Source organism: Chelonoidis abingdonii, chromosome 1, assembly GCF_003597395.2.
Source record: "Chelonoidis abingdonii isolate Lonesome George chromosome 1, CheloAbing_2.0, whole genome shotgun sequence".
Taxonomy (NCBI): domain Eukaryota; kingdom Metazoa; phylum Chordata; order Testudines; family Testudinidae; genus Chelonoidis; species Chelonoidis abingdonii.
Window position 1 is genome coordinate 7,926,961 of NC_133769.1, and position 18,344 is coordinate 7,945,304.

General features: G+C 47.2%; 1 protein-coding gene across 1 annotated transcript in view; it reads right to left on the reverse strand.

Annotated features, from left to right (window-relative positions):
• The window catches only part of ITIH5 (inter-alpha-trypsin inhibitor heavy chain 5), a 70,864-nt gene that overhangs the window by 47,767 nt on the left and 4,753 nt on the right, over window positions 1–18,344 (reverse strand). Inside the window, exons 2-5 of the mRNA XM_032773319.2 lie at window positions 15,955–15,999; window positions 10,754–10,917; window positions 7,172–7,279; window positions 6,296–6,546 (exon numbers count right to left, since the gene is read on the reverse strand). Coding sequence (XP_032629210.1) covers window positions 6,296–6,546; window positions 7,172–7,279; window positions 10,754–10,917; window positions 15,955–15,999 — 568 coding nt within the window. The remainder of the gene's footprint in view (window positions 1–6,295; window positions 6,547–7,171; window positions 7,280–10,753; window positions 10,918–15,954; window positions 16,000–18,344) is intronic.

Genomic DNA, 18,344 nt, shown 5'->3' on the forward strand with positions numbered 1-18,344 from the left:
TTCACCTTCGCCTCTCTGGGTTTTATCAGAGTTTGACAGGCAGCCCTAGCAATTAGTGAAATTGCACTGCCAGGTAGGCTGATATATTTCATAGATTACTCGGCCAGAAGGGACCATTGTGATCATCTAGTCTGCCATCCTGTAGAACGCAGGCCAGAGAACTTCCCTGAAATAATTCCCAGAGCAGATCTTTTAAAAAAACATCCAGTCTTGATTTTAAAATGGTCAGTGATGGAGCATCTACCACGACCCTGAATAAATTGCTCCAATGGGTAATTACTCTCACTCTTACATATTTTCACCTAATTTCCAGTCTTAATTTGTCTAGCTTTAACTTCCAGCCATTGGATCATGCTACATCTTTCTCTGCTGGATTGAAGAGCCCGTTATCAAATATTTGTTCCCCACATAAATACTTCATGGACTGTAATCAAGTCATCGTCTCTTTGTTAAGCTAAAGAAATTGAGCTCTTTGAGTCTATCACTATATGTGTCTTGTAATCCTTTAACCATTCTCACGGCTTTCCCCTGATCCCTTTGCAATTTGTCTGGTGCCGGCTGTGGGCACCAGAACTGGACACAGGATTCCAGCAGCGGTCATACCAGTGCCAAATACAGAGGTGACCTCTCTATTCCTACCTCATTGCTAGTAAAATGCTCCAGATCACACTGGAAATGGAAGCACCCTCTTGATCCTCATCATATATCATAGGCAGTGGCTATGCAAGCTTCCCCTACACACTTCCCTCAAACAGAAATTTCACGCGGCTCTTACCTGGACACAGGTAAGTACTCCACCTGATGAATCTAGGGATATGGATTCTACTTCCAGCCTTGCCATGAACTTCCTGTCTGCCATTGGGCAAGTCAGATAGCCTCTCTGTGCCTCACTTTCCCCATCTGTTACCTGAGGATCAAGACACCTAATCTCTTTTGTAAAGTGCTTTGAGATCAAGAAGTGCTAGGTATGGCTTTGCAATTATCCAACACCTTTCATCATCTCAAAGCACTTCACAAAGGTGGATAAGTGTTATCCTCATTGTACAGATCATGAGGCACATGAGAGGCCTGGAGAGAGGGGTTAGGTGACTTTGCCAAGGTCGCCTAGAGAGTCATCAACAGGGGCAGGAATGGTTGAGGAAGTGGCTCAGACTCTGCCCAGTCCATCTTTGTCCTTTCCACTGAGCTCTCCAACAAACTAGCTGGTGCCCGTTGTGATGTGGAGACATGTCAAATAAAATGGACATATAGCAAATACTGCCTGCTACTTACTACCCTGGTCTCCATTTGAACTAGTGACCTAGAGGGGAAAGTCTGAGGTTATATTTAGGGATAAACATCCAAAAGGGCTCGGACCTTCCTTTTCATAGGTCTAATTCAGTGCTTCTCAAATTTGCGTACCGCTGACCCCTTTCTCGCAGCAAACCTCTGAGTGCGACCTTTATAAACTAAAAATATTTTTTTACATTTAACATTATGGAGGTGAAGCGGGTTTGGGGGTGGAGGTTGAAAGCTCACAACCCCCCCCCCCCCGTGTAATAACCTCGCAACCCCCTGATGGGTCATGACCCCCAGTTTGAGAACCCCTGGTCTAATCTGACCTGCAGAACGAATGGCTTGCAAGATCCAAGTGCTTGAGCTTCCACCTGCCTGATTCATGCCCACAATGAGCTAGGCATTAAGGCAAATTGTTAGAATTCAACTGTCGGTGCAAATTGGGCTGACAAAAGCAAAACCGCCTCTGCTAAAATTGACCCTTTAACATCTGTCTTCATTGGATGTTACCCGAGCAATGAAGTGTAGAGGTGAAGCCAAATTCAAACTTGATTAGAGCTTGGGAGAGTCCAGATACAGAGCTCCAACCCAGAGCTCATCCTGAGCTTTAAAATGGGAGCATCTAGGAAGGTGGAAGGAGAGGAGGGTAAAGCAAAAGCTCCCTGGAGTTTGGGGTTTTGAGCACCAGCTGTAAAACAGAAAGGAAACAGAGGTAACTACTACAGGGTCTGGTTTTACCTGAGAATGTGGGGTTACTGTACACAATGGGCAAAACATTCTCACCAAACTGCTTCACAGGGAGAGAAAGGTGCCAGGTGTGGATTAGATGGGGCCTCAGCAGAAGGAATAGGGAATTCTGGGCTTAGACATCATGTGGAAAGTGACTATGTTTTGAGGTCATCTGAAAGAGCAGGAATTCCTGGCCTCAGATTCCTTCGCGCTGTATTATCTGTGTTACAGTGGCAGAAAGGGAGCAGACACCTGCCTAGCTCAGGAAATCATTTCCCCAAACTCATGTGCCCTCTGGCTTCCTTGTGGAAAAAAACATAAACCCAGCTGGTTTGTGTATCTGTGAGCCTGCTTACAAAGGAAACACACTGGAGAGACCTGGCTTAGCTTTGTCAGTCAAAGACGAAACCTAATCAGAACCCCCACACAGCCTCTGTCTTTATAACAAACCAAACCTAAGCCCTGCATCAAACTGTGGAGGAGTCTGGAGCTGAGTCTGATCTTTGTGGCTCAGATCCCCAGCCAGAAATACAACATTCTCCATTGCCTCTGCAACAACAAAGACTGTTCTGCTACTTCACAAATGTGAGAATGGGGACTCTTATCCTTCCTCAGCAGAGAGCACCTCCTCTCTGTGTCCCTTTAAATCCCATGTACATCCTGCTTTAAGTGCTTTATGGAGACACCAGGATCTTGTTATGGCTGGAACTGCAGAGCCAGTACACATCTAGCCAGGTGACAGGAATTTGACTCTTCCAAATGCATCCTGAAGATGCATTCGGCACTTCAGAGATGTTTGAGGCTATTCCCTGACTGGGTGATGGCCAGATACATTTTGATTGCTAGATCCATCTGGAAAATGTTCATTTGTTTCGTTCGTGTTCATAGTGCCAATCACTACAGCAGGTAGGCATTTCACTCACAAATGTTTAATACCCAGACATTGATGGTGGGGTTCAAATATTTCTGGTCATGGTTACAGAGGCAGAAGGAACCCAGCTTGATTTCATACCCCATGCTAAATCTTCAGGGTCAGCACTTGGTGCGGGGAAGGTAGAAACTTCTCTTTGATTTGCAAGCTATGGCAGTTTGAATCACTGAGAATAAATCGGGAACACCTGTGTCTCAGGGCAAAATGTTCAGAAAGCACCTAAATGACTTGGAAGCCTAAGTCACTTTGGAAAACAGGACTTGTGTGCTTCTGAAAATGTTACTCTCGTTCTCGTTTATTCTGCTAATTTGGCCTTTCATTCAAGGATCTCAAAGCACTTTTTAAATTTTAATCAACACCTATGCAAGAAATACTGTAGGCTTCATTGTAGCAGTTTTACAGATGGGAACGGCCAAGCAGAGAGCCTGCATGACTTGCTCAAGTTTAGAGAGGGCCAGATTGCTCCCTCTTTACACTGAGCAGCATCTCATCTCTGAGGTGATCTTACTGGTTTCAATATTGTCACTGGAGGAGTGAGACACCACTCAACATGAATAAGGGTGACAATCTAGACCACAAAAGTGAGTGAGTAGCAGATGTATGAATAAAATCCAGAAGTCCTGGGTTCCAGTCCCCTCCTCTGGTCATGACATTGACAGTGCTGTCTCACTTACATAGGTTTTAATGGCCAGAGAAGACTTTTATAACAAGAGAACTGGATGGGTCCAACTTTCTTATTAAATGTTTTAAACCTCTTGCTACGTTGCACAGAACGTTTGGTGCTTACAGAGTCACATTTGGATAGGCCGCTCCAATACTGAGTTTTTCCATGTGTGGTTTAAATACAGGAACATGCATGCTGGAACAGACAAAGGGTGTGTCTGCTCAGTTATCCTGTCTCTGGCCTTGATCAATGCCAGATGCTTTGGAGGAAAGCGTAACACCAGAAATGCATCTCACCATCAGGGGCGGCTCTAGACATTTCGCCGCCCCAGGCAGGGCTGCATGCTGCGGGACGCGCTCTGCCAGTCGCCAGGAGGGCAGCAGGTGGCTCCGGTGGACCTCCCGCAGGCATGCCTGCGGAGGGTCCGCTGGTCCCGCGGCTTTGGTGGACCTTCCACAGGCACTCCTGCGGGAGGTCCACCGGAGCTGCCTGCCGCCCTCCCGGTGACCAGCAGAGCGCCCCCCGCGACATGCTGCCCCAAGCACGCGCTTGGCCTGCTGGGGCCTGGAGCCGCCCCTGCTCAGCATGAACTATGACCCCAAGGGGAAACATCCTTTCCTCACCTCAGCTAAGCTAAATCAAGGGGACTGACAACCTTTATCATTTTACCCTACCAACAGTGGCTGCAGATGCTTTGCCTGATCCAAAGCCTGATCCGAGGCTCACTGAACTCACTGGGCAACAGCAGCATTCAGGCCCAATCCTCGGACCTCAGATTTGATAGGAATAGGACTGAGGCTTTTGTTTTATTCCATAGTCACACGTTCCAGGCCAGATCCTCACACAGTATAAATCACAGAATTCACTAGAGTCATATTGATTTACAGCTGTTGAGGATCTGACCCTACTGTCACAGACCGGGACGTAGATGGTCAGATCTAGTGGTCAGAGCAAGATTCTGGTCAGCAACAGAAACAAAGTCGGGGGTTGAGCCAAGGGTCAGAGCCAGAGGCGGGCATCAAGCCAAGAGGCAGAGCCAGAATCAGTAGCCAAGAGTGGGGGTAGGAGCAGGGATCTGGAATAAGACAGGAGAGCAGGAACCAGGAGCAGGACAGGAAGGCACAAATCAGGAACAAAACAGCTTAGGAGTCAGGCTAACAGGATGAGTCCAATGGAGGAACCAGCCAGGGATTCACCTAGTTGTTCAGACAACTTCCCGTGCTTCCTTCTGGCTACAGTAGTGAGTTTGAGCCAATCAGAGAAGCCGGACGCCTCCAATTGGAAGCTTTGTGGGCAGTGCCTCTTGTGAGCAAGGAGCAGCCAGCCCATGCTCCCTGCTGGTACCAGCAAGATGCTAGAAGGTGGCTGTGGTCTGGGGGACCCCCAGACCTGGGTTTGAGACCCATGATCCTTCAGGCTCATATCCTAGTGCAAGGCCATCTCCCACTTGATGTTAGCCTGGGGTTTTTGCTACCATGCAGTGGCTTCCAGACAAAGTTATAGCATCGTATGGTCTATGCTGCCCATTTGCAGAAGAAAAACAATAGGCTTTGAGCAGCCTATGGGGCAACGCTAGACTCCCCAGCATTGCACCTGGTCTCTGCTGCTTCGGCAAAAAAATGAAATTTCCTGTGTTCTGAAAGGCAGGATTTCCTGTCTGCTTTGGTCCACTTGGATGGAAACACAAGTTACTTCAGCAGTTCCCAGGAGATCCGGAGCCAGGAAGGAGGCTTCTCAGATGCTGAACGTCACATCTGATTCAAAGCCTGATTCAAAGCCCATCCAAGTCATTTGAAAGACTCCCATTGACTTTAGTGGACTTTGGATCAGACCCTTTTCAATAGGATTCAAAGTTTTCTTTAGCTGTTTAGACATACACATACGCATATGCCGGCTTAAAGCCACAAAAAACAAGGACCTCTCTGAATGTAGGCTGAAGTCCCACCATTATAGCTCCTAAAAATCCTTAATGGTCATTGCTATTATACTGCATCCCTGCCCTATCGGGGATGGAGACTGCCAGATAGTTAGAGAGTCAAAATGCTGAAAGCAGCAGCCTACCCCTGAACTGCAGCCGCCTGGGGCAGAATGTGTCAACCACACTGCACCACAGTGGCTCAGCAGGGAAGTAAGGAATAATGTTTCTAATTGAAATGACACTGAAATATGAAACCCACGCTGGCATCTGGCCAGGCCACCAGGGTTCAGACCACTCCCTACCTTGTGAGAAGTTCCCTATGGTCTTCAATGGTTGTGTAAGGTCCAGGCCTCAGTTTTACGACTCCATCAAAAGGTGGCTCCCTCCGCAGCTCAGTGTCACCTAATGCAACACGGGGGCACTGATTTATGGCCGATTCTGAGGGAAGAGTGTAGTTTATAGATCTACACCATCCGTCTGGGATTTCCCTGGAGATCTTCCATCCCGTCCATGTGTAACCCTTGCCTGCTTGGGGTGGCACACTGTCTCCCTCTAGTGGTGACTAAACCAGCTAAAGCTTGATGAGCCTGCTACAGGCTTGGCTAAGAGAAAGGTATCTTTTAGCTCAGCCAGTAAACGAGGCTCACGCATTAGCTCCCAGCTTCGATCCCGGCTGCCGACGACCAGGGTCTGCCGGGATTACACATGTACTAACCGGGCCCAGCCTAGTTCACAAGAAGAGACGCAATCACCGCTGTAGGCCACACGGGCTATTCACCTATGACTTTCTTGATGCCCCTCTGCTTGCTGTTTTGGAGCGGCAGCACCTCCAGAGAAATGATGCCTGAGTTCTCTAGGATGTTCACCTCCACACGTAACCTGCCCACGAGCTGCTGGGGTCGGATGCTGACAGTATACTCATATTTTCCCAGGCGCCTTTGCAAGAGCTCTTCGTAATGCAGCGTGAAGATGGCCTGGGTCTTGCGTGGAATAGTGCCAGAGGCTTTGAAAGTCTCTACTCCATTCTCCCTGCAACGGAAATTCAGAGACCTTCACATGCTGTTTTTACATCATGAGCCACACCCTGAAGTTAATGGTTTCCTGAGGCTGGGTCCTTTGTGTCAGCAGCTAGTGTTCCCCATTAAATGAGGATGCAAAGACAGGCAACAGAAATACTCAGGGGTAAACAGCAGGCTTCCAGAGGAGGAGAGATTTTAAAAGGCTCGTATTACTAAGCTTGGGTAAGACTATGACAGACGCATAAAAAAGGAATGAAGTTCAGAGCAGAGAGAGGGAGGATAAGGGTGGTCCAGTGGTTAGAAAACTAGGCTAGGACTCATTAGCCCCCATGGCAATTCCCTCTTCTGTCACAGACTTCCTATGTGAACTTTGGCAACTCACTTAGCCTCTCTTTGCCTCATCTGTAAAATGGGAATAACAACACAGTGCTGCCTCCCAGTGATGTTGTGAGATGTTCTGCACCGATGGTAGTGGGGGCTGTATAAGTCCCTATGTTAGACTACATAAATCCCAGGCCCTGTCACAGAGAAATAAAAAGACCACAAAGTAGAGAGAAAGGAAATACCTTTTAATGGTATAAAGAAGTAATGTCAGAACTCTGCCCAAAATGACAGCCAGAGGAAACAATACTCACCTGCGATCTATGGGACCAGAATGTTTATTATCCCCCTTTTTGTCCTGATTGCGGGTTCTCTTTTCTTTCGCAGTGACTTCCCCTTGGTAAATCCTGTCTCCGATGATCCTGTAGGGTTAAGAGACATCAGCCTTACAGATCCGCAGTCATGGAGACAAATACGGATGTGAGGCTCATCCTAGCACAGCAACAATGCTTGGGCATGTTTCTGTGCTGGGCATAGGCCAAAGGGCCAAGTGCTCTGTGGGTTATGGCCTCAGAGAATCCCACCCAGCAACTGTCAGCCCAGGGCAGAGGGACTACAGTTGTCAAAGGCAGCAACAGCAGATATAAGCAACACAGTGTCTACATGGACACTGCATTGACCCAGCTATGTCGATCTAAGCACTATGCCTCTTGTGGAGGTGGAGTTATTAGGTCTGCATAGAGGGTGAGTTAAATCAGTGGGAGGACATTGTAGTGTAGTCGCTTACACAGTTAGATCAGTGTAAGCTGCATCATGTCAACCTAACTCTGCTGTGTAGACCAGGCCTTACTGTTTCCTCTTCACATCTATGATTTTTCTATGAAATAAAACTTTTTGTTTATTTTTATCCCCAGCAGGTCTCTGCTGCGCAAACTCGTGGAGTATGTGTGCCCAGGGCCGGCGCTTCCATTGAGGCAAACTAGGCAATCGCCTAGGGCGCCAGGATTTTCGGGGGGCGGCTTTTTGCCGGGGCGGGGGAGCAGGCGGCTCCGGTGGACCTTCTGCAGTCATGTCTGCAGAGGGTCTGCTGGTCCGCAGCTCTGGCGGAGCTGCTGCAGGCACGGCTGCGGCAGCTCCACCGGAGCCGCGGGAGCGCCATGCGGGGTGGCGAAATGGCCGTGTGCCTAGGGCACGAAAAACTCTAGCGCCGGTCCTGTGTGTGCCACAGCGTAATGATAACTGGGGGCAGATTTCACTCCTTTGGCAGTGACGAACCAGAGAGGAAAAGTCTGAGTGTCTGGTAGTTAAGCCCTCAGGGAGATGGATTTGGGGGGGACTCAAGACCAGAAGGGGTAACTGAAATCACCCTGCAAGGAGTAACTAGGGTGGTGGAAACCAGGGTCAAGATCTTTACGCTTGTAGGCTGTAGCAGCATAACACAAGGGCACCCAAAGTTACAAAGGAGGCAGTGATAGAACCCCTTTGTCGTCTGGATAGTCCCCAAACATCAGTTACCATTCCCTTTTCTGCAGCTCAGCACATAATTCCAAGTGAATAAAGGACAATAGTAGAGAAAGCAGGGGACAAAGCTATTTACAAGGGACACCTACCTCCAGCATTTTATTTATGGCAAAAAATCCTATCTTTTTATCAGTGTGTCTCAATCTCTGTGTTGCTATTGCTTGCAAACAGACTTCCATCTCATAGGACTTGTCTACACTACCGCTGAAGTCGACATACTTAGATCTACTTACCGTGGTGTCTTCGTTGCAGTAAGTCAACAGCTGATGCTCTCCCATCGACTCCACTTGCGCTCCTCGTTCTAGTGGAGTACTGGAGTCGACGGAAGTGTGCTCAGCGGTTGATTTATCGCATCTATACTAGGTGCGATAAATCAACCCCCACTGTATCGATCACTGCCCTCCAATCTGATATGACTAAGGTCAGAAGGGACCATCGTGATCATCTGGTCTGACCTCCTGCACATTGCAGGCCACAGAACCTCACCCAGCCACTCCTGTAATAGACCTCTACCTCTGGCTGAGCTACTGAAGTCCTCAGATCATGATTTAAAGGCTTCAAATTACAGATCGAATTAAATGATTCTGTCAGGGTTCCCACCCACTCTGAACTCTGGGGTACAGATGTAGGGACTCTCATGAAAGACCCCCTAAGCTTATATTCCACCAGCTTAGGTCAAAAACTTTCCCAAGGCATAAATTCCTTGTCCTTGGATGGTTTTGCTGCCACCACCAAGTGATTGAGACAAAGATTCAGGAAAAGGAACACTTGGAATTCCTGTTTCCCCCAAAATATCCCCCCAAGCTCCTTCACTCCCTTTCCTGGGGAGGTTTGAGAATAATCTACCAACCCAAATAGGTAAACAAAGTGAACACAGACCAGACCCTTGGGTTTTTAGGACACTAAAAGACAATCAGGTTCTTAAAAACAGAACTTTATTATAAAGAAAAAAGTAAAAGAAGCACCACTGTAAAACCAGAATAGAAGGTAATTTTACAGGGTAATAAGATTTAAAACAGAGGATTCCCCTCTAGGCAAAACTTTAAAGTTACAAAAAACAGGAATAAACCTCCCTCTTAGCATAGGGAAAATTCATAAGCTAAAACAAAGATAATCTAATGCATTTCCTTGCTATTACTTACAATTTGTAATCTTAGATGCTTATTTCAGGTAGGGGTTTAGGAGATGTGTTTTTCCTGCCGTGGTCTCTCTCTGTCCCAGAGAGAACAACAAATAGAGCACAAACAAAAACTTCCCCCCACAGATTTGAAAGGATCTTCTTCCCCTGTTGGTCCTTTTGGTCAGGTGCCAACCAGGTTATTTGAGCTTCTTAACCTCTTACAGGTAAAGGAGGGATTTTATGCTACCCTTAGCTGTATGTTTATGACAGTTTCTTACTAGGAATGGGTCTTAGGACATTTGATACCAGTGAAGAAATATTCCTAAGAATACCCCATGGGTGGTAACCCCGCTGTGGACAAGCAGTATGGAGCCCACCTGGAAGTACCTGAAGTCTCTCTGTAACACAGGCAGCCTCCAAAGAGCCTCACTAGGCAAAGGTCATTCTGTGGCTTCCTGCCTGCTCCCCCTCTTCAAGGCCCTTTAAGAACTCACATTTCAAAGGTGATTCAAACAATCCCCACAAGGGGTCCCATGTAGTTACGTCTCTGATACAAAACAGGTGCTCTGGGCCCCAAGCAATTCAGTGTCTTGATCAACCCAAAGTAACACAAAACTCAAATTTACACAGTCTTCATCCCAGTTGGCCTTTACAGCCACTGCCCTACTTAGACAGGGTCTGGCCCAGGCTCCCCCGCCTGGACAGCTTTCTCCCACTCTCTCCTGCTTCTTCAGCTTTCTTTTTTCCCTGCTGACTCGGGGCACTGCAGGAGCCTTCTTGCATCCAGCAGTTCCTACAAACCTCAGAAGACTTTCCTGGGCTTCTCCCTTTACTGCAACTTCCTGTTCTTTTTTTCACTCTTGGGAGCACCTGACAGGTGTGGCTCATCCTGTCTCTAGGGCTGGTTTTAGCCCCAAGTTCTTCAGCCATGGGGAAAACCATCCTGTTAAATTCTCCAAGAAAGCCTGTTCTCCTGAGATTTCCATTCACTCTGGCAGGCTCCAGAGATGAGGTTCTAATCTGGGGACGCTTGTCAGAACCAGACCTACCAGCAGGCTTTCAGCATGAAGGAATCAAATAGATTCGTAGGGCCCTGATCTTCCAGGGGAGCGGCATCCCTCCAGTGCTGTTGGACTCATGGCCCAGCCTGCACCTAGGAGGGCCAGAGGAGGGGGACAAGTCACCACACACCCTCTCATCCTGCAGTGAGACAAGAAGGGACGGAAACCCATGGAGAAGCAAAAGTGCCACATACATGGTGAAGTTGGAGATAAAGGCTGCAGCTGGGATCTGCATCTCAAAGGTGCCTTCCTTGGCCTCAGACCCGCTGTTCACCATGGTGCAGGAAACGGTGGTGAAGGCATAGCGGGAAATGATTGTGGATTTCACTGTGAACTCAGCCATCCTTGGCTTGGTCTCCTGTAGGAATTGAACAGTTACCCATTAGCATCATCAATGTTAAAAGCCAAACAACCCACCCTTGTGGCATTTCTTTGCGGCACAGAAGGATTTAATATGAGATGCGAACAAACAGCCTTATAAAATCTTGTAAGATGAAGAGTGTTAGAGCCCCTTTGTGAACCTTAGGCAGGGTGGGGGTTTTCCTCAGGGCTTCAGATCAGTGGGGAAAGGTTGCACGAAGGGCACGGTACCTCCCTATGCACTGTCTAGGGCACAGTCCACATTCATTCTGCCCAGTGCCAGTGTGAGATGTCTACAAAAAGCGAGCCGAGACATATGCTATGAAAAGTACTTGTGAAATCTGGGTACATCCTAGATCAGGTGTTCTCAATATGGGGGTCATGAATGGGTTTCAGAGGGTTATAACCACCTTCTCTTTCTTTAGGGCCAGATAGGAGGAGATTCCCAAAACTTTGTCCAGCCATGACATGGGGTCATGGTCTGGGAAAGATTTGAGAACCACGGTCCTAGACAAATCTCCTTGTTAGCTTGTGGAAATTTTATGTAAGGTCTCCTCAGTAGCCATTACACTATGCTGCCAAATTCTCACTGGAGCCAAATAAGGATGCATGCAACCAAGTCTTAAAATGTACAGGGACAGATCCTCAGCGGGTGTGAACCAGCAAAGCTCAACTGAACTCAATGGAACGATCAGTTCTATAGCTCTCAAATGATAGCTGGAACAGCCTTAATAGAAAACATGTACACAGCTGAGTCTCATCTAGGAAAATATACTTTTTAGAACACTCTGGACCCCATCCAGCTTGGATGAAGTAGGGATTGTAGCAATTGAGAGCTGATTGCCAAATTATGCATCTTGGGAATGTACTTTTACGCACAAGTCCTGGGATGAAGTGCTTCTCAGGGCTCATACGCACTTGGACAGCAGTATCCCCATAAATCCAAGAAGTTTTGAATTTGGAAGACCTAAGCTTAATGTAACTACTCTAAATAACCAACAAGAAAAATTTCTGCGGCATGTTGGCTTGATCAGTAAACAGCTGATCCTCCAATGTAGGAAGGCTGCCAAAGAGATAACACTATCACACAAATAAACTCACAGATGCACCTGAGTGGACTAGCAAATGTAGGTCCCATTTCTGCCATTCTTCTAATGAGCAATCCCTTTCTGTGATAATGGTCTCATTGAAATGAAAAGGCATCTTCTCAGAGTAAAAGGCTAGTCCACATGAGAAGGGGGGAAGTGCAGGCATCAGAAGCAGGCACTCCATTTTTGGCTGACTTAGGAACACTCCAGACATGATCATTATAAAGGAAGGGGGCATCTGCAAAAATCCAGGTCTGGCAAAGTTCTGCCTTATGCTGTATCATTGTAACCGCTTGCTTAGCAGGAGCTCAGAGCATCTGCATTAAGAGTTGCACTGGTGTAAATGCACGGAAGTAGTTACGGCAATGTGAATTTCCCTAATGTAGAATCTCATTCCCCTAAAGTGCCAGGCGAGGGGAAGTCTGATCTGGAGCTTTGGTTCAGGCCTATTTCTAAATTCAGCTAGTTCTCTGTGGGTCCTTTTATTCAATGTTTTGCATGGGCAGCTCGTATAAGAGGCCAGGGGAGGCTTAGTCTCCCCTGGAATGCAGCCACCAAAATGGCGTCCAGGCTGTAGCTCAGCATACTGTGCGCCCCGAGGCCCTGCTCCCATGCTTCCTCCGTGACCCTGCCCTCACTCTGCCATGCTTTGCTTCTTCTCCTGCGGACCCCCGCTGCCCACCTCTCATGCTCTCCCCCATGATGCCGAGCTCTCCCCCCCACCGAGCTCTCAGGCTTGTCCACGGCTTCCCACATGCCCCCCTCCCCGCCTTCTGCTCACACCTCTTCGCCCCCTGAGAGGTAGAGAGATGTGAGCAGCAGGGGTTCCTAAAGGGAGGGGGCGGAGAGGCCTGGGTAGCTGGCAGGGGGGCTCCTCGGGGAAGGGAGCAGAGAGGCATGAGCAGCAAGCAGGGGGCCCCTCTAGGGAGGGGGCTGAGCAGGAGCTGGGTCAGGGGCAGAGTGGGGATGGAGTGTGGTGGGGCCTGCAGGAGAGGAGGCCAAATGGGATCGGAGCTGGGGGTGGGCCTCAGGGCAGAGCAGCGGGTGGGACCACAACACTTAGGCCTAGCCTCCTCAAATGCAGGAGTCACACGCTGCCCATGATGTTCTGTATATTTAACTGGCTATTACTGGGATTGCAAGTGACTCCAATAAGGAATCGGATGGCCAATCAGAAGCGGAAGTAAAGAAGAGAGGGGGGAGCTGTTATAATTTAGAGCCACACAAGGTGCAGCATCTTCTCTAGTTTCGAACCTCCTGGGTTCACACCACCGTCCTGACTTTCACTTTGAAGGGCAGCTTCGAAACCTTCCCCAAACGCAGCAGCAAAACTGAATCAAAACCACTGAGTTTCACCTGGATTCATTTGAAGCCTCAAATGCATTCGAATTCTGTTGAGGGCAGGGTGGCTACCACTTATAACTTGGAACAGCCGCAGGACTCAGGTCGACCGCAATGGGAAACCTTCATTCAAGGTTTTCCCCCTTCTGATGGTAGAGGTCCCTGCTATAGGGATGCCAACCCTCCAGGATTGTCCTGGCATTTCCAGGAATTAAAGATTAATCTTTAATTCAAGATTATGTCGAGGCATGAACCATCCAGGAATACGTGCAACCAAAACTGGCAACCCCTATCCTGCTGAACAGATGGACTGAGAGACAAACACACACACCCAGTTCTCATCTTCTAGGTGGAGAGGAGAAACTGCTGACTCATTCCCCCAGACCTGCAAGCAGCATGTTACTCTTTGTGTGAACAGTAGTGGAGAGTTTGCTGAGGTGGTTTCAAAACAGGTGGCTAGGCTCTGGGCTGGCGTTTAGCCCAAGTTCCTGTCTGAAAATTTTATGCATTCCCTAGAGTTCTTGCACAACTTCTTACTGCATGAAGTTCTGACCTACAGCTGTGTCCGTGTGCACTCTCTCTTTTGTTTTCTCCACTCCTTGTTATTAAAGCCCCTTAGGAAGATGAGAAGAGATATTAAGAAAACGATTCCTTTTTAAAAACAAACGCGGGGGCACTCAGAGGTAGCGGATGAGAGCGCTACTATTTCACCAGGCAAGGCGCTGTTTTTTCAAGGCATTTCACTATAGTGAGAGAATAGATTTTTCATGCCAAACAGGGAATTTATTCCTGCTTACCCCATGTGCTGGGAAGTATGAAAAAAGCAGTAAATATATGCCTGCGTTTTCACTGGCGGTGGTTGCTTTGATAAAAACAACTTGACCTGGTGTCTAATTCTTATTAAAAGTAAGAACCAAGACTGGGTCATGTTAGGATAGAGATATTCAGGCCTGTCTGCAAAGGCCTATACTTTAAGAATTTAGGTGTATTCTTATCACTTAGCTAGTTATAGAGGTATAAAAGAAAGAATTTAGGTGTATTCTTATCACTTAGCTAGTTATAGAGGTATAAAAGAAAGAATCAAAATCATTGTCTGCCGGTGTAAGGGCCTTCTCTCACTGTGACAGTCTGAGGCCCTGTTCCTAGGCTAAGCAGCAGAGGCAGCCATAAGCTGGGAAGTGAATGGTCACATCCTCACATTCCAAACTAGTCGCATTGAAATAAGGCAATCTGGGGCTGTTAGGAAGGTGATCCAATCTATTCCCTCCAGAGGAAGGGAAGAGCCTAGAAGATGTAAAAGGAAACTTGGTTTGATAGTGTCCTGTCTGGCAAGAACTCATTTATCAATAGCTAGGGTCGGAAATCTTCATTTCTATATTGTTCTACCACTGTGGTCTCCACTTCCCTATTGTTTGTCTGTATAATCTCTGCCTGGTTCTGTGATTCTTTCTGTTTGCTGTATAATTAATTTTGTTGGGCGTAAACTAATTAAGGTGCTGGGATATAATTGGTTAAATAAGCCTGTTACAGTATGTTAGGATTGGTTAGTTAGATTTCAGTAAAATGATTGGTTAAGGTATAGCTAAGCAGAACTGAAGTTTTACTATATAGTCTGTAGGTATCAGAGGGGTAGCCATGTTAGTCTGGATCTGTAAAAAGCAACAAAGAGTCCTGTGGCAGCTTATAGACTAACAGACGTATTGGAGCATAAGCTTTTGTGGATGAATACATGCATCTGACGAAGTGGGTATTCACCCACAAATGTTTATGCTCCAATACATCTGTTAGTCTATAAGGTGCCACGGGACTCTTTGTTGCTTTATATAGTCTGCAGTCAATCAGGAAGTAAGGAGGAAATGGGAACAGGGAATGGGGATGGGGGAATTGGAATCAGGTTTCGCTAAGGGGGGGGATGGGAACAGGGAATGGGAACAGGGACACAGGCCAGGCTCTGTGGCATCAGAGCTGGAAAGGGGGGCACGGAGGAGGGAAACTGGAATCATTGCTTGCTGGAAGTTCACCCCAATAAACATTGAATTGTTTGCACCTTCAGACTTCAGGTATTGTTGCTGTCTGTTCATGCGAGCAGGACCAGGGAAGTGAGACAGTGAAGGAAAAAGCCCTCTAACAGGTCATTCCAGGGATACAGACCCATGCACCTGTATGCTGCTGTTTCAAATCTGGCTGAGGATCATAGTGATTAACAGCTGTTACCATCTGATTGCTAGTCAGTGGCCTACAGTATGTGAGACGTTACTCCCGGGCTCAATGGATAAATGGCCACATCATCACCACATTTACCAATGATTGACCACCTTGCTGGCTGTCACAGTAGAGAGGCTGGATCCCAGCTGAACTCAGACTAAGCAATGTTCTACAGATAGGGGTTGCAGAAGATTAATGGGGTCGTGTTGGGACATGTTTCAGTTACCACTACTCATGCAATACCTGCGGTGTGGATACATGACAGGAATTCACCCTCTAGAGCTCTCAGCCTGGGATAGGCCGCCACTAAGTTTATTCACGCCCACGTGCTTGCATCCAAATACATACATGCTGAGTGCTTGCTTTTATGCAATGAAATAAATAGGCAGCCGGATACATACCAGCCTCTGCAGAAATCGGCTTTGTCTTGGGACTCTGCGCGCCACCTGCAAAGGGTTAAGTAAATATTGTAACTCATGCCTTGCTCCTCTCAAGTTCATGAAAGGAAGGTTTGTCGGTTGTTTAAAAAGAATGCAGTGGAGTCGATCCAGACATTGGTTAGTGCAATTGTTTTCACATAGCCAAGGTTAAGTGACCCTTTTATTAAGATTAAACTTAAAAAAAAAATTGGAACAGACACCCACAGATCAAAGCTGTAAAATGGAATTTGGTTTTCCCAGGCAAGGTGTCACCGAGTGCTTTTCAAAGCAGCCTGTTACATGCAGGGAGTGCAGGAGTGGAGGGACTATGTACTAACATGCAAGGACCATGGGTAATTATGTACTTATTATTGTACCCAGATCATAGCTGGGGAAACTGAGGCATGGACAAGTTATTTGACTAGCCTACAGCCACATAGAGTGTCAAGTTCTCAGCTGGCATACCACCATCACTTTGAATGGAGCTATGTTGATTTATATCACCTGAAAACCCACAATATGGCTAAGTTTTATCAACTTTAACACCAGTCACAGAGAAGCTACCGTTGCCTAGAAAGCAATGGAGCGAGGCTTTTTAAAACCAGCCATCAGGCTGATTGTGAAACAAAGTGCCAGCCAGTGCTCCAGCACAATCACGTCCATTGTATCAGTCTCCAGCAGCTGCAACTGCTTCACTGGCTTGGCTGTATGCTGCGTAAATCCCAAATTAGAATCTACAGGGGGGTAAAATCCATAATAATCCATCCTTCACTAGCAAAGTGACAGTCCCTTTCCGCTGGTTTAAGGATAGCAGTGAAGATGTTGTGTCTCAATGTCTTCAAAGCAGGTCCCCAAATCACTTAATACCAGGATAGACTTAATGCAAAGAAATCATTCAGTTTATTAAAATGCTGGTGAAACTCCAGACAGAAAAGGCATGCAATGACACTTTTTACCCTTGTTATTTGACACTAACGTAACAGATTTTCTTGCCAAAGAGAAAAAAATTTACATCTGTTTACATCGTGTTGGAAAGCTAGAAAGAGCACTGGAGAGAAGTGAAACAGTCTCCAATGTTAGAACTTTTACTGTTTTCTCTCACTGCTTTGATCAACGTCTTGATAAATGGTAATATAGAGAAAGTGGGACACTCAGGAGACTTAAGTCTAGAAGAAAGTTTTGGAAGAGATATAAACCCCCATGCTTCAGGGCATAAGAGAACCTCTATCCGATGCAGGTCAGGAAGAAACTTTCCATGTATGCAGGTTATCCCATAACTTCCTATTGCAGGATTTCTAGCCCTTACCTCTGAGGTATCTGGTACTAATTACATTCAAAAACAGGATATTGGACTAAATCAGTGTTTCTCAAACTGCGGTCGCCACTTGTGTAGGGAAAGCCCCTGGCGGGCCGGACCGGTTTGTTTACCTGCTCCGTCTGCAGGTCCAGCCAATCGTGGCTCCCAGTGGCAGCGGTTTGCTGCTCCAGGCCAATGGGAGCTGCTGGAAGCTGCTGGGAGGGACTTACTGGCTGCCACTTCCAGCAGCCCCCATTGGCCTGCAGCGAACAGTGGACAGTGGGAGCCACGATCGGCCAAACCTGAGGATGGGGGAAGGTTAAAAAACCGGCCTGACCTGCCTGGGGCTTTCCCTACACAAGCGGCAACCCCAGTTTGAGAAACACTGGACTAGATGGACCATTATTCTCATACAGCAGAGCAATCTTTATGTTCCTATCGATAGTCAGATAAAATCTTCCATCTCTGAAGAGCTGGTTCAAATCCAACATATCCTAGTAGTGACCCAAAGCCACTATCATCTAATAACCTTTGAGTTGCACACATGGAATGAGTCTGGTGGTATTATTCCAGCACCTAGTGGACAGTTGGCCCATACCAGAAAAACCACCACTGATGCAATAGATATTAACTGATAGCCTTGCTGGCAATCTTAGTAGAAGGGCCAAGGATTGAATGGGCTGGGGAGACTAAACTATCAGGAGATAGCCCTTCCAGGTCAGGGCTGAGTGACTTCAGCAGGAGAAGTACACATTGCTGCTAGGCAGGCTGAATCTATCCTGTAGCTAAAGAGAGGAATTCAGTCTCAGCCAAAACTCCCGTGATTTCATAGAAGTGGCGAGATGTTGTTCTGGGGTGAAATTCTGCCCAGGTGTCATAAACAGATAGCTAAGGGTTAATGTCTCTTTCACCTGTAAAGGGTTAACAAACAGTGACTTGCAACACCTGACCAGAGGACCAATCAGGAGACAAGATACTTTCAAATCTCGGTGGAGGGAAGCCCTTGTTTGTGTTTTTTGGGTTTTGCGTTGTTCTCTCTGGGATCTGAGAGTGACCGGATGTACCACAGGCTCTA